General features: G+C 36.7%; 1 protein-coding gene across 4 annotated transcripts in view; it reads right to left on the minus strand.

Annotated features, from left to right (window-relative positions):
- The window catches only part of Pak (serine/threonine-protein kinase PAK 3-like protein), a 251,389-nt gene that overhangs the window by 87,743 nt on the left and 147,383 nt on the right, over positions 1-16,263 (minus strand). For all 4 annotated transcript variants that reach the window (XM_090375934.1, XM_090375932.1, XM_090375933.1 and 1 more), the window contains one exon: positions 14,327-14,526. In XM_090375934.1, the coding sequence (XP_090232060.1) occupies positions 14,327-14,526 (200 nt within the window). The remainder of the gene's footprint in view (positions 1-14,326; positions 14,527-16,263) is intronic.

Consider the following 16,263-nt stretch of genomic DNA (forward strand, 5'->3'; position numbering starts at 1 on the left):
ACTGAAGCCTTTCTTGCTAAGAGCACCCCTTTGTTGTTCTCACCAATCTTGTTATCCTTCTCTGTACTTGTTCCAGCAGCTCTACATCCTTTTTAAAATGAAGCCTCCAGACCTGTATGCTGTACTCAAGATGTGGCGTGACCATTGCCTTATACAATGGGATAATTATCACCTTATCCGTGCTAGCAAAATCCCTGTATATCACTGACAAAACTCCATGAGCTGTCCTGGCAGCCTGTCTGCACTGCTCAGAGAACTTGATATCTGACAGCACAATTATCCTCAGGTCTTTTTCATTTTCCACTATCTTGAGTGTACTACCACACAGTTGGTACATTACTCTGGGATTACTGCTGCCCATATGCAGTACTTTGCATTTGTAAATGTTAAACTTCAGTTGCCATCTCTCAGCCCATCTGCTTAACTTTTCCAAATCCCATTGCAGTAGCATACCATTATTCCTGTCATTAACTACCCTGCCAACCTTTGTGTTATTTCCAAACTTGGACAATAAGCTTGATATGCCTTCATCAATATCATCGATAAATATAGAAAACAACAACAACAATGGGCCCAACACCAAACACTGAGGGACTCCAATAATAACATTAGTCCATGAAGAGCAGTGTTCATTGATTACTACTATCTTCTCCAACTCAACCATCCCTTTATCCATAGCAGCAACTTTTTTTTTTTTTTATGAAAATCCCAAACACGAAAGGTATCAAAACCTATAGTACTTAGTACCGTGCATGCTCCAATTTGTAAGGTAGTCTTCCATGTGCAACAGTATCAAGTATATGATATCAAAATAATTTTTTGCATCCAATTCCTTTGAGACCACATTGTAGTATCCAATCAAATTGGTCAGACAAAATTTCCCCTTAACAAACCCATGGTGTGTTGTCTGAAGTATAACTGCAGCCCTGTCTAAATGATCCTGCATTACTTCTTTAACCAGCAACTCCATTATTTTCTCTGTAACCGAAGTTAAATTAACAGGTCTGTAATTACTCGTCTCCCCCTTTGATCTCCATTTGTGAATTGTGAATACATTTGCACATTCCCAGTCTGTGGGACCTCCCTCGAATCCAAGGATGCTCTCATAATTATGGCTAAGGGTTTGCTTACTTCCTTCACTGCCTCCCTTAATATAACTGGACATGGTCAGATCCCATCCATCCAGGTTTCTTTATGTATAACTTCAGTTTCTTTTCCACTTTCCTCTCACTTATTACAAAACCATTTAGCTCCCTGTTAAAGTTTAATAAATGTTTGGCATCCCCTTTTCTAAAGAATTCCTCATATGTGAAATGTAGATGCAAAATCTGTTAACCAAAATACAAAATTTACATAATATATATATATAAAATTCATTTTAAGATATTACTTGACAGCATGATGTGTAGATAAACTTATTTTTAGATAATAAAGCACTCAATATTTACATTGGTATTACTGTTTATTTCTTAATTGGAAATGTGTACATAATTGAGTCAAACATTTCATGGTAATTTCTTACCACTTCTTCAGTGACTGCAAACACTGTAACCAAGGGTTATTATTATAGAATTATTAAAATTTTTTAGTAGAATTAAATGTTTTAGTAAATCAAACTTAGATCCAATTCGAAGAATTTTGTTTTAAGGCCAATTTTTTAACCAGATCAATATGTTCTATGTTGATTTCAATACAGTAAACTCTCGATTTTCCGGGATAGATGGTAAAACAAAATTACCTCAATATGTTATGAATAAGTAAATTTCTCTTATTCATATACAAAGAGTAAATGAAAATTTAATCTTTGTATATGAATATACTCTATATACAAAGTGTAAATGAAAATAACATGTAAACATCTCCCGGCTGTTTTTGCAATACCACTCTCAACAAAAGATCACTTTGGTCATAAGAATCTGTTGATTTGTTTATGGGTAAAACATATATATATATATATATATACTGGTTTACTTAATCTCATTATCAGGTTGTGTGGTGGACAGAAGTTCAAGGGATTATATTTATTGTCTCAATCCCAGAGTTCACTTGTGCCCCGAGGGTATCATTACTGTAATTATTGGCTTAATGGATAACATGAGATGTTGATACTAAAAAATTTTAAGAATTCTATAATAACTTTTATTTACTGTCTTTGCAGTCACTAAATAAGTGGTAAGAAAATACCACAAAATGTTTGATACCATTATGTACATAACATAGGTTTGGGTGCTTTATTATCTTCAAACAATTCAATTTTAAGGTTTTACTTTTATTTTTGTAAAAAAGATAGAGAAAAACTGCCCTAAAAAAAATTGAAACTATACGTTATGAACTGTGTTATGACAGCAAGATGAAAAAGAAATAAAATAGCCAAAAAGATTATTTCTCCATCAGAAACCTAAATAGTTAGCAGCTATGACTATGCTCTCCTGAATTGGAGTATATTCTTGCATTCAGGCAGCATTTCATCAGAACATTCCCCCCACCATTGCTCTGTCCTTCCTATACAGCCCCAGGGGAGACACTAGGGCAATCGGAAGGCTTTTTCTTGCTGTTTGTGAGAGCGCTCTATATTTCTTGTGTGAATCACAGGACTGTTTGTTCTTCCTTTTGCCCAGAGGCTGGTAAGCCTTGCGCTACTGCTCATACCTCCATGTGGTCTGGGATGGGCAGGTGAGGGGGTAACCCCTTGCCTGGCTGAATCGAGCAGTGGTGTAGCGGGGGCAAGGAGTTTTGTTTTGACATTTAAACTTTTTGAAATTTCAAAACTCAGGAGGGGGCTTATTTTACCTCTTCTGAGGCTATTGAGAGCATTTCCATGCCCTCACCAAATTAAAGGCTTTTTTCCTGGGACCATCACTCATTGAACTTGAGTGAGGTGGGTTTTAGCTTGCTTATGAATAGATTTTTGTGAGCACTTTAGAGCCATTCAGGGTACGCCGCATTTGTGGGTCTCGATCCTGTATTGTGAGTTTGCAAATTTTGTAAATAGTTGGCTGTTTCCTATTTTAGGGATTCAGTTTTTATTGTAAATATATTTAAATTTTATAATATACAATTATGGAAGATTACGACAGCACAGAGCCTCCAGAAACAATTAGTGAAAAGGAATTGTTAGAAGTAACATCAGCAGTCACCGATGATGAAAGAGAAGAGACATAAGTAAGGAGATGCTATCACAAGCACAGGACTTAGCAGAAATTGAGGTATTCTCCGGAAAAAACATTCCGAGAACTTTGCCGCTGAAGGGTTCTGTGTCATCATCTCTCTTCCCCAAGCCTCACAATCTAAAAGTGATTGTGCATCAAAATCAGAGAAAAGGAAATAAAGGGCAAGCAACAGTACCAAGAAGGAACAGCTTGAAATAAAGATACAGAAGGGATATATAAAAGAAAGCAAGATGATCACAGTAAGGAAAGATCTAAATTTAAAGTTTGAACATGTTAGAGAAATAAGAGGAAGATTGAAAGCCTATTTGTTTGATAAATATAATCAAGTTGCCACAGCCGTCATGAGAATAATCTTGGAAACAAAAGCAATGGATGTATATATGGAGAACTTGCTACTGAGGGGAAGATTAGATAAAAAGGCTTAAGAAGTGAAACCTTATGCTGGTGTAATACAAGAAAGTCCAAAAGAAAAGACAGTCCCAAAAGTACTATTCAGAGTGAAAGATTTAAAACCAGTGAAGAGGTGAAAATTAAATTATTAAAAGAAGTAAAGCCCTTATTGAAAGATGAGAAAGTAAAAAACGTTAGAATAATACAAGATTGTGGTGTGCTAGTGGAGGCAGAGGGGGATGATATGCAAAATCAAAAGTTGTGCCAAGATACAGGGAGTGGGTTTAAGATGAAGTGTACCAAGGACAATTCATCCAAAGATTGGGATTTTTGACATAGATAAGGATGTAAACCAAGAAGAGTTCTGGAATCAGTTGTGGGTAAGGAACTGTAAAGACTATCGAGTGTCCAAGAATGCATTCAATGAGAATGTCAAGCTTGTTTCTGTAAACAAATCTAGAAATAGTGATAAGGTTAATTGGATGCTGGAGGTCAGGCCGAAAGTCTGGAAAGTTATTGGAGAGGGTGAAAGATTACAGGGGCATATGACCCCCTTAACCAAAAATTTGAAATTAAAGAAAAAGAATGCAGGAGGCTTTCTATAAAAAAAAAAAAATAAATAAAAAAAACCCCAAGAGTCTGGTCAGCATACCACCCTTACTTTTTTTTTTTTTGTTAGTTGTTGGTGCATTGGCTTCTGTGGTCATATTGCACCTCCTAAGGTTTTTGCATTGTCTACTCTGATCCAAGCCAGAGGCGGGATACGAACCCGCGACCTTTGGGTTGCCAGGCAAACACTTTAACCCACCCGGCTAGCCCAGTTGGCGCCCCCTTACAATGATATCTGAACCTTGTCGCCATGCTCCCCACCCCCTTACAATGATACCTGGATACGCCACTGAAAGATTATATACTCTATGCATGGCATATAAATTCCGTGAAATATTCACTGTAACACACTGCTTCAAATGTCTAAGTTTTGGACACATTTCAAAATACAGTAAACCTTTGATTTAATGGACTAATAGGGGAGAAGGGGTGTCTGTTAATGCCAAAGACCATTAAATCGAATGTAACCTGCGGGCACATTTTTTTATTGTTCTTAATGTAAAAAAAAAAAAAAACTTTAATACAATATACAGTCCTTTACAATAAAATTATAATACACAATATGTAAATATTATGTGGTAAATATAAAATGGTGCAATTTGGCCTTTGATTTACGGATCAGAAACTGTTTTTTTAAGCCGTAAATTTCACAAACCATGCTACTGAGACACCTTGTTCTAATTTCTGTGCCACATTTAACTTCAGATGCTTTCTTTTCACTCCTCTATCACTTGATGCCATTTTAAATTGTAAGAATTGCAAAATTATTTAATAAAGTCACAATTCAGAAATCACAGACACTGTATACAACCTGACCGCATGATAACTTGAGGCAGACTGAGACCGAAACAAAGTAAGTCGGTAGAGCTGCAGTTTAGTGTCCCGAGTCACGTTCAGCTCGCAAGTCACCGCCTGCTTTTATCTGTTATCTGGAAAAAACAGCTATTTGAACACGTTCTCAGAAAGAATAAAAAACAATTTCTGACTACAATTTCCTCAATTTGATTATAGAAATAAAAGTAGGTAATTATCAAAACAATAACGGAAATAGGTCATCATCATCAGCCATTTTCAATCCACTGCAGGATGAAGGCCTCTCCAGCAACTTTCCGGTTCCTTCTGTTTTGTGCAATGTCCATCCATTTACTACCCACAAACTCATGAATTTCATCTATCCATCTCCGCCGTTGTCTTCCAGGTTTTCTTCTAGCTCCTCTTGGGTACCATTCTGTTATTTTCTTAGTCCATCTGTCATCATGTCTTCGAGCTATATGTCCTGCCCAAGACCATTTTAGTTCTTTAGTTTTGATAAGAATGTCCTTTACTTGAGTTTTCTGCCTAATCCATGTGTTTCTCTTCTTATCTAACAGTCTGATTCCCAATATAATTTGTTCCATTCTTTGCTGTGTAGTTCTCAGCTTCTCTTCCATTCTTTTGGTGAGTGCCCAAGTTTCACTTCCATAAGTCATGGTGGGGAGCATATATTCGTTCATTATTTTACGTTTCAGACAAACTGGGATATTGTTCTTAAGTACGTGACTATATTTCCTGAATGCTATCCATCCAAAATTTATTCTTCTCTTGACTTCCAGCCATTTATCATTATTACAGCTAATAACTTGTCCCAGATAAGTATATGACTCCACCTTTTCAATTAGTGCTCCTTCAATCATTATGTCCCTTTCTGTGGCATACTTGTTCATCGTTACTTTTGTTTTAGCCATATTCATCTTTAGTCCAAAATCCTTACTAACTCTGCATAACTGATTAAGATTTTCCTCTAATTCTTTGGGATCGTGGCTTATGACCACAACGTCATCTGCAAATCGTAAATGGTTTAGGTACTCTCCATGCACATTGACTCCTTTCCGCCGCCAGTCTAATCTTCTAAAAGCTTCCTCAAGGGCAGCAGTAAACAGCTTCGGAGATATGTCTCCTTGTCGAATTCCTTTCTCGATTTTAAATTTGCTACTCTGTCTAGTCTAATAAAGGAGGTAGCGTTCTCATATATTTTCTTAAAAAACATAATATATGGGGTATCTATGCCTTGTCTTTCCAGTGCCCGAAACATTGCCTTATGCTGTATGGAATCAAATGCCTTTTCATAATCCACAAATGCTAGGCATAATGGTGTTTTATGTTCATTTGCTTTCTCCATTAGCTGTGATATTACGTGAAGGTGATTCATAGTTGAAAATCCGGTCCTAAAGCCAGCTTGCTCTTTTGGTTGATTCTCATCAAGTATTCTTTCTAATCTCTTAGTAATGACCCTTGTGAACAACTTGTAGATGTGGGATAACAAGCTAATTGGTCTATAAATTCCAATTTCTGATTTATCTCCTTTCTTATGCAGCAAAACTATGATTGCATTATTCCACTGCTTAGGTGTCACACCTTTTCTAATGCATTTTGTGAAGCACCTTGCCAGTTTTTGTGTTGTCTCTTCCTCCCAATTTTAACAACTCTACAGTAACTTCATCTTCCCCAGGGGCTTTCTGATTCTTCAATGCATGTTCTACCTCATCAGGAAGAATATCGGGTATGTTGTATGTGTTGCTAATTTGCGATCCAACTTCCCCACTGCTGGCATCATTCCCTCGCTCCTTGTATAATTCTCTATAGTAGTCTTCTGCTATTTGAATTATGCCTTCTCTGCTATTTATAGGTGCACCATTGCTATTCTTCAGTTTCAGTATCATTTGTCTTTCTGTATTACTGCTCATGGCTGCTGATTTAAGTCCTTTATTTTCCCTTAATGCTTGTTCTACTTTTCTTGTATTAAATCTTATGTTCTCTCTGAGTCTCTTTCTAATGGCTTTGCATAACTCAGTATACTCAATTTTCTCCTTGTCAGTGTTTTTTTTCTCTTCATTTGTCGCCTTCGGTTCATCATAAGTGTTTTTTGACCAATTTTTTCTTCTTTGGATTTCTTTTTCCCTATAAGTTTCTTGGGCTTTATCGCTTTCAGAAAGTTGTAATATTCCTTGTCGATATCTTGGTCCTGAGCAGTCTGCAGAAGCTCAAACTTGTTCTTAAGTTCCAGTACATACTGCTCTTTCTCCTCTTCTGTTATCTCAAAGACCTTTGTATTATTTACTCGAGTTGATTTTTTCCTTTCCTTTCCTACATTTATATCAAGTGTGCATCTTACCATTCTGTGATCACTTCCAACATTTACCTTATTCAGGATGGTAACATCATTCACGATATATCTTCTGTTAGTGAGGATGAAGTCCATTTCATTAGTTGTTAATCCATTTGGACTCTTCCATGTCCACTTTCTGTTCACCCTTTTCTCGAAAAAAAAAAAAAAAGTGTTCATTACTGATAATCCTTGAGATTCTGTAAATTCTACAATAGGTAATTCCACAAATGGAAATAGGTAATTATTATTAATTTTCAATTAATAATAACACTGAAGTTTTGTATAACCTAAAAAAAAAAAAACGATATGGATGAGAAATAATATGGTCACAGAAACACTCTGTATACAAACTGACCGCACAATAGCTTGAGGCAGACAGACCGAAACAAAGTAAATCGGTAGACCTGCAGTTTAGTGTCCCGAGTCACGTTCAGCTCGTAAGTCACCGCCTGCTCTTATCTGTTCTCTGTAAACTGGAAAAACAGCTATTTGAACACGTTTTCAGAAAGAATAAAAAACAATTTCTGACTACAATTTCCTGAATTTGATTATAAAATAAAAGTAGGTAATTATCAAAACAATAATGGAAATAGGCAATTATTAATTTTTAATTAATAATAACACTGAAGTTTTGTATAACCTAAAAAAAATAATACGATCGAGATTAATATGTACATTACAGTATTATTATTTGTCTGGTCTGTTAAATCCGAAATTGTTAAATCGAGGGTTTACTGTATTGTCAGAGAACTGTTGGATACTGTTCAGAAACAGGTCAATCTTACAAATATTTTACTTGTAAAAATGAAGGACAGGTTTGTAATAATTGCAAACTGAGGAAGAGGGCAATGAACCATGTTGCAGTGGATAAGAATTGCCAAGAATATAAAAGAGCATTGCAAATGTTATTGGTTTTTTTTTAGGAGCATTAGCAACTAAGGCCATATTGCTCCGAGATATGCGATGGTCATTCCCTGACCTTTCCGCATCCTCCGTATTTGGTGGTGATGGGCTCGAACCCCGGTCTAATCAAGAAGCGTGCGCTACGCACTGCTGCTCCTTCCCACCTGGCTACGGAAGCGCCTACATTGCAAATGTATGAACACACAATAAATTATGGCTGAAAAAAGTGTGGTACAGTAAATTTACAGAGAGAAAAAGGTGTAGCATCACAACTGGTGAGCGCCTCCATAGCCAGGTGGGAAGGAGCAGCAGCAGCAGTGCACAGCACACTCTTCTTGATTAGACCGGGGTTCAATCCCATCACCACCAAATACAGAGGATGTGGAAAGGTCAGGGAATGACCACCACATATCCCGGAGCAATATGGCCTTAGTTGCTAATGCTCCTAAAAACCAAAACAACAAACAAAAACAAACAAACACAACTGGTGCATGAGATGGAGAAGAAAGAATTAGATATTGCTCTGGTTCAAGAACCTTATGAAGTGATGGGTAAAGTTAGAGGATATTTTATGAGTTATAGGATTGTGTCTGAAGGTGATCATCACAAAACTGTTATTTTGGTAAGGAATGTAAGAATAGTGGTGACCAAATTAACTCATCTCTCAGATGTAAGTATGTTTTGAAATTATTGGGAATTTTGGGAAGATCTATTTTGTTCCCTTATATTGTTCACTTTCTGAAATTAAAGAAAAAGTCTGGAAAATTATTGAAAACAGTGGCGGATTTCCGCACAGGCGCAAGAGGTGCCCGGGGCCTCAAATCTCAGCTCTCTCAAAAAAAAAAAAAAAAAAATTGTTTCATTTAAAATTTTTTACACTCATCTTTATTACCATTACTGAATAAAATATAATTTAATTTGAGAAGTTACTAAACTCTTTGCGAATATCCCTACATATTATATGAAATATCTATGCAAACTAAGTGAATCTGAAGTAGAATACATATTATCATTAATGCTCAAATTAAACACTTTCAGTTTTTTCCTAGTGGAGGTAATTCCACGAGTGAAGAACCCTGTGATGACATTGCTCAAGAAACGATATTACATTTGTTCGCGGAGGCAGTTCAAAACTATTCGCAACTAATTGGGAATCAATAAGCAAGCAAGCGCAGTAGTCTTAAAGCCTCTGAAACCACTACTGTGCTGGCTCACATGTAACGGAGCATCGTCTTTTTTAATATCTTTGGGAACTAACATTTCACTCATGAAAATATTTAGAGGGGGGGGGGTCCTCAAAATTGAATTGCACCTGGGGCCTCTCAAGTGCTAAATCCGCCACCGATAGGAAAGCATGAAATATTATAGGGGCGTATTCATGGGTAGGCAGAGGGGGCATATCCACCCTTAACCAAAAAATATTCCTGAGGAAATTGAGCTATAAATAAGTTAGAGAGGATATGCCATGAGTTATTACCTAATGATATAATCGTTGCACTGGATTCTAATCCAATTCCCCACTCTGGGGTGGGACAGAGGCCGATGAAAGAGGTGTGATTCTTGAGGATTTTCTTTCTGCCTCGGGATTGGTGGTAATAAATACGCTGAGACATCAGCCTACTTATTCCACTGTACATGGGGAGTCCCATATAGATTTAACTGCAAGTATGATTTCAGTTTATGGTAAGATAGAAAATTGGCGGGTCTTTGAAGACTAACTAGTGACCATAACACAATTTTCTTTGAAATAAGTAAGATATTGAGCATGTACAAGAGTTATACAGGGTGTCTCAAAAATATTGGTACAAATGTTTAGGGGAGGTAGGAATGTCAAGGAATGTGAATCGCATAGGAACCCATAACCGGAAATGTCACTGTAAACCAGTAGACGGTGCTGTTCATCAGTTCGTGAGAGGGAAAATTTCTGGTTTACTCATTCAAGCAGTAGTCGCCGCACGAAGAGCATGCATCGATATACGAACTGTGAGCTGGCAGACATGGACCTAGTGTATGGATTAGCAGAGGGCAATGGACGAGCCGCTCAACGAATTTATGGAGAAAGCTTCCCAGACAGACATGTACCGGACCACAATTTGTTTGCGCGTGTGCATCAAAATTTGTGCGATTATGGGTCATTTAGAGGTAACAGGAGTAATGCGGGCAGACCATGTTCGATGCGAACTCCCGCCATGGAAGAACGTGTGTTGAATGCCATCCAGAATAATCCTACTACCAGCACACGTGCCGTTGCCTCAGGAGTGTCTTTTTGCAGTGTACAGTGTGTCTGGCACGACGATTCCTTACACCCCTTTCATCTCCAAAGGGTTCAGTTACTGCTCCCCCAAGATCATCCTGCACGTGTGGCTTTTGCGCAGTGGTTTCTCCAAGAAAGTGTTCAAGACTTGAATTTTCCAGCCTATGTTTTGTTCACGGATGAGGCTTATTTCACTCAGGAAGGCTTATTCAATCAGCACAATGCTCATGTGTGGGCTCACGACAACCCACACAGTGTGTGCCCCCATGTGGCACAACATCGCTTCGCAATAAATGTGTGGGCAAGTATGGTCGGTGACTGCTTAGTCAGCCCATACCTGTTACCATCCCGCATGAACTCTGCTAAATATCAGATCTTTCTTGAACAAGTTCTACCAGGGTTACTTGAAGATGTTCCAGCAAATGTGAGACACAAAATTTGGTTTCAACAAGACGGGGCACCTGCCCATTATGGAAGGCGTGTTCGTGACCATTTGAACAGGCGTTTTGGGCGTCGATGGATTGGCCGTGGTGAACCCGTTGCCTGGCCCCCACGCTCACCTGATTTCTTTCTGTGGGGGGAGGCCTCAAATCTATCATGTATGAATCACCTGTGGAGATGGAAATGGACCTTGTGGTGAGACTTGTCTGCGCTGCTGCTACTGTCAAAGAAACTCCAGGTGTGTTCGAACGTGTCTGCCAATCCACGCTGCGTCACGCATGCATTGTCTCATTGTGGAACCTTTCGAGCATCTGTTGTAACATCATGAAATGCATCCATTTCGTACTCCATTGTTAATATCATGTCAAATAAATGTTTGCCACTAATTACTGTCTTGTCATTTCTGCTTCTTGTGCCTCTTCTACTACTTTCCTGTGACGTTTCCGGTTATGGGTTCCTATGCGATTCACATTCCTTTAGATGTTACCTACCTCTCCTAAACATTTGTACCAATATTTTTGAGACACCCTGTATGTGTTTATATGTATCAAAGTGTAGTATGCGTAAAAAGAAATTTAGAAGACTTCCTGTAAATTGGTGGAGTGGATTACTTCATTACCATTGACTATTATTTTCTCTGGAACAGAAGTCAAGCTAAACTGGTCTGTAATTATTTATTGCCCTTTGTGAATTGGAGGGGGGGGGGATCCTATGGATATTCACACATCTCCAGTCCACAGGAACCACCCTTAAATTCAAAGATGTTCTCTCATAATTATCGTTAAAGGTATGCTTACCTCCTTTGCAGCTTCCCTTAACATAACTGGACAGATCCCACCACCCCTGGTAGCTTTTTTACATTTTGTTTCAACAATTTTGCATCCACTTTCCTCTCGGTTATCACAAAATAACTTTTTCTCTGTTAGAATTTTATAAAATTTTAGTCTCTGCATCCCTAAAAAAAATTCCTCACGTGAGAATGTAGATACACAAAAAAAAAAAGCTATTCAGTTTGTCAGCAACCTGAAGGATCGTTAAGAGTTATACCATTCATACCTAACAGGTATGAATGGTATAACAAAATCAATATGATTTATCCCTTTCCCTCTAGTAAATAAGTTGTTGCTACTTCTCACTGCATCATTTCCCAGAGACTACTCTTAATCTGCCTTAGCTTGCCTACAATAGATTATACCCATTGTAGGTGTCTGTATTCTGGTAATTTATACATCCCACATATTTTTCTTCTTTGCAACTAGTCTCATCAATCCCTCTAACATCCATTGAGGCCAAAGTCTTGAACAGCATCTTTTAGTTGGTATAAGAAGCCAAATAGTTTCTACAATTACTTCACTGAATGCTTCCCATTTAGAATTTGCAGTATCAGTTGGTCCCACTGCAGTCATCTTTACAAAAGCCCTTCCCTTTGTCACCGACAGTAGTTACATGTTTAATTAAATCCTACACCAATACACAGTAACTGCTATCATATAGTGGTTCTTTATTCTGCAGGTTCTTAAAGAATAAAGTATCACTGCTGATAATCAGATCAACAGTACAGCTTTTCTAATACATGCTGGTGTAGAAAACAGCCACCCAATAAGAAAAGTCCTGCTACTGTGATTGACCAACAAGTTCCAGTCAATATCTGGAAAGTTAAAATTTCCCATTAAGAATTCTGATTTACTGGTTCACTCTACTTGTCTGTCTAGTTTTCATTATATTTCATATTAGTTTTCATTCACATAAAAAAAGTTTTCATTATACTTATCATAATTATTAGGCCTATGATACACTCCTATTCTAATTTTTGTTTTCCCACTGCTTATGTCGTCACCCCAAACTGATTCAACATTGCATTGGCCACCTCTATAGACCAGGTGCACTGGCTTAGATTCTATATTCTCCTTAACTAAGGAGATAATTCCCCTTCTGCTGTCTGTCATTTCTGTGCACATTATACTGACCATATTCAAATTCTGCATTTCGTATGCATGAGTAACACCATGTTTCCAATATGCCTATAGTGCTTGCTTTTGATGACTTAATGAGTACTTCAAATTTGTTAACAATACTCTTAATGTTAGTGTTCATGCAATTATATGTGCGGCTGTTTTTATTCTTAGTAACTCTAACAGTCTATATATTTGCTTTTTCAACGAGGATTCGAAACAGGTCTTGTAATCACCAACAACTTCTCTCAGATCATTGAATGTCTCAATAGAAGCACATTTAAGATTTAAGCACCCACAGCCAATAAAATTAAAAACAGCCACTTATTCCCACTGAAATGTATAATATATTAAAAGCATAAATTAATTATGATAGGTGTATATTTTAATTCATATGCACAATGATTTCTCATTAGATAACGGTATAATACGTAGAGCAGCCACAGGGTAACAAAATTATTATAGATGCACATTTTGATCTTATTTCCTGCACTGTTCTCAACCGAAGCAGTGCAAGAATCCTTTACAGCTTTACCTATGGATACTAATAATCTATATTCTATCTATCCCACAGGCTAGCAGTTTTCTAACTCACCCTGTGCTGGTGCAATAGCATCAGCAAATATTCTTGCAATTACTATTTAAGTATATCCCATCCCTGTAAAAACCTGTTAACAAGAACAGATCAACGCTGAGAAAAATTCGTTGCCACAAGCCTTGCACAATCTCTCCAGGGATGAATTGACTGACAAGTCTCTCATCATGTACTCCTATCATGTCTGGGCTGAATTGCAGCCACTTCCCTCTGAACTACATTGAGACTATTGTCATTTATCAACTGTGTTTAGGTTATTAGTAGCAATTTAATATTTATTGTAGTTTTAGAAAAATGGCACTGGAGGGCATGTCACATTTAACAAGCTTCATAACAATGTAGGCTGAATTACAGAGATTTATTCATTTTAAAAATGAATAAATCTCTGTAATTCAGATCCAAAAGTTGATGAAACAATCAAATAATCATACATAAACATAGACGATACTAACTGAAAGAAATTTTTTTATTTTCTTACAATTTTTTAAAATGAAATTAAGATTTTAATTCTATTTTTCAAAATAACCCTACCCTTTAATGTCCAGCTATAAAATCAAAATGTGAAAAAAATATTTAAAGGCATTCAACACAAAATATCATGTAAAAACTGAAAAAATATTATATGTAACAGTTTTTCAATTTTTACAAACTCAGGATATAATACATTGAGCACTGTACATGCAACTGTTCCAATATACTAAACTGAAACAGTGAATTACGGGAACTTTTCTGAGCATACCCACAAAAGGGATTTAAGTAATAGTAACAGTTATATAAATCACATTCTTTAATTAGTTTATTCTAGAAAAATTTAAACTGGAAGCTACAAGGTCTATTTATAGTAGTTACTAGTATAATAAAACTCACCCTTGACCAATCTTTTCCATTTTTGTATATTTGCGATTAGGGTCTCCAACAGAAACAATACTTCTTAACTTTTCTGTAATTTCCTCATCAGTCATTTTCTTTTTCTTAGGTTTGGTTATAGCATTATTGTTATTAGTTATGTCCTTTTTGTCAAATCCAATTGCTCCATTTTTAATATCTTCTTCAACTGGTTTGGTATACTATTAAACAATAAAAGAAAACAGCTAAAAATTTTTATTTAAAGGATATGTAAAAAATAATATCCCTGAGTTTGTAACTGGTGCTATATGATAATTTATAAAACATGAACACAGAAAATTCTTATGACCTTGATGACATTATTCATTTAAGATTAGTTTCACAATATGAGAGATGCCAGATGGTGTGCGACAGTAAAGACTAAAAAGGGGTTTAGGGCTGAAAGCCTCAGGCTACGGAAAATTTACTAGATGAACAAGTTAGTGCAAAGAATCATTTTAGTTCATAGTAAATCACTGAAGTAGGCAAAATGATGCTTTGCACTAACTTATTCATCTAGTAAATTTATCATAGTCTGAGGCTTTCAGCCCTAAACCCCTTTAGTCTTTATTGTTGCACACAGTCTCATATTGTGGAGTAATACTTTATAATTGGGTTATCACTCATTGTATCACCAGGATACCTACCCACCCACTGATAAGAGGCCAACAAGCTTAGAAACGATGCCGCCTGGGTAGTGGTATCTGCAGAGAATAAGTAACGTTAGTCTTCTCTACTGGTGAAGTGTTACTTATTTGAGGTAGTGCAATCAGGGCAACTCATTGTGAAGTCGTTCACAATGAGATGTAACAAAAAAAAAAAAAAAAAACCATTTCACCTACTTCAGTGATTTATTATGGACTAAAATGATGCTTTGCACTAACTTATTCATCTAGTGAAAAAGTGCTTCAACAAATATAGGTCTGCAAAAAATTTTGGATGAAAAACAAAATCTTCACCACCGTAAGCAATTTAATAAAGCTATTCAAATTGTTCCACAAATTTGGAAAGAGCTCACAAATTTATCTCATTCATTGTTTAGCAGACTCCTGCAACAATGTTATTTCACAAAAAAACACCTATTTTTGTGAAAAAGGTGCTAAGTGAAAAATTATATCAAAACATTCTAGAAAAGGTAGTAAATCCCATGATTGCAACTGTTTTATAACAGAACTGAGTTAGTTTAAAAAGAATCGCACCTTAAAAAAACCTGCAGCCCTTATCAATCCACTGCAGGATGGAACCTCCTTAATAATTCATGTTGAGGGAAATGGACAATAATCTGCACACTGGTCCAGTGCGGGTTGCAGATCGACCATATTTAGCAGTCAGTGGCTTGAACCCTGGTCTACTCAAAGAGCATGTACTACTGTACTCCCACTCCTGACCACTCGGCTACAGAGGCCGCATTCTCACCTTACTTGTAAAATAAAAACCAATCAGCAATTATAAGTTCATCAAGAATTCAAAATTCTTGATGAACTTATAGTTCATCAAGAATTTTGTCCTCTAGAAACCGAAATTTGAATGTTAGATTTCGCACTTGGGTGGAGTTAAAAATCTATTATCTGCAACATATGGCATCCCAATATAAAGAACCTCAAAGTAGTACCTGGGGGGAAACCAGTAGTCAACTTCACAAAGATGCCACACGTGCTACTAATGATAAGCCTGCTTATCTGAAGGTCTGTATAAGATCTCAAAAATATTTTCAGTTATTTCTAAATATTGTTATATGGAAGCAACAAAACAGAATATGCCAATCCTATTGTACTGATTCCATTGGTGCTGCTTTGTAAATTTTAATTTGTAATACTTACTGAAATACTGTTACCAAGTTTAAGGAAAGAGTAGAAACATGGGTATCTCCAACCAAACATGTTCAAATCGTACTGGATTCAGCTTCTAACACAGCTCCT

This window comes from Mastigoproctus giganteus, chromosome 6, assembly GCF_048544385.1.
Source record: "Mastigoproctus giganteus isolate SK-2022 chromosome 6, ASM4854438v1, whole genome shotgun sequence".
In the NCBI taxonomy this organism is placed as follows: Eukaryota; Metazoa; Arthropoda; class Arachnida; order Uropygi; family Thelyphonidae; genus Mastigoproctus; species Mastigoproctus giganteus.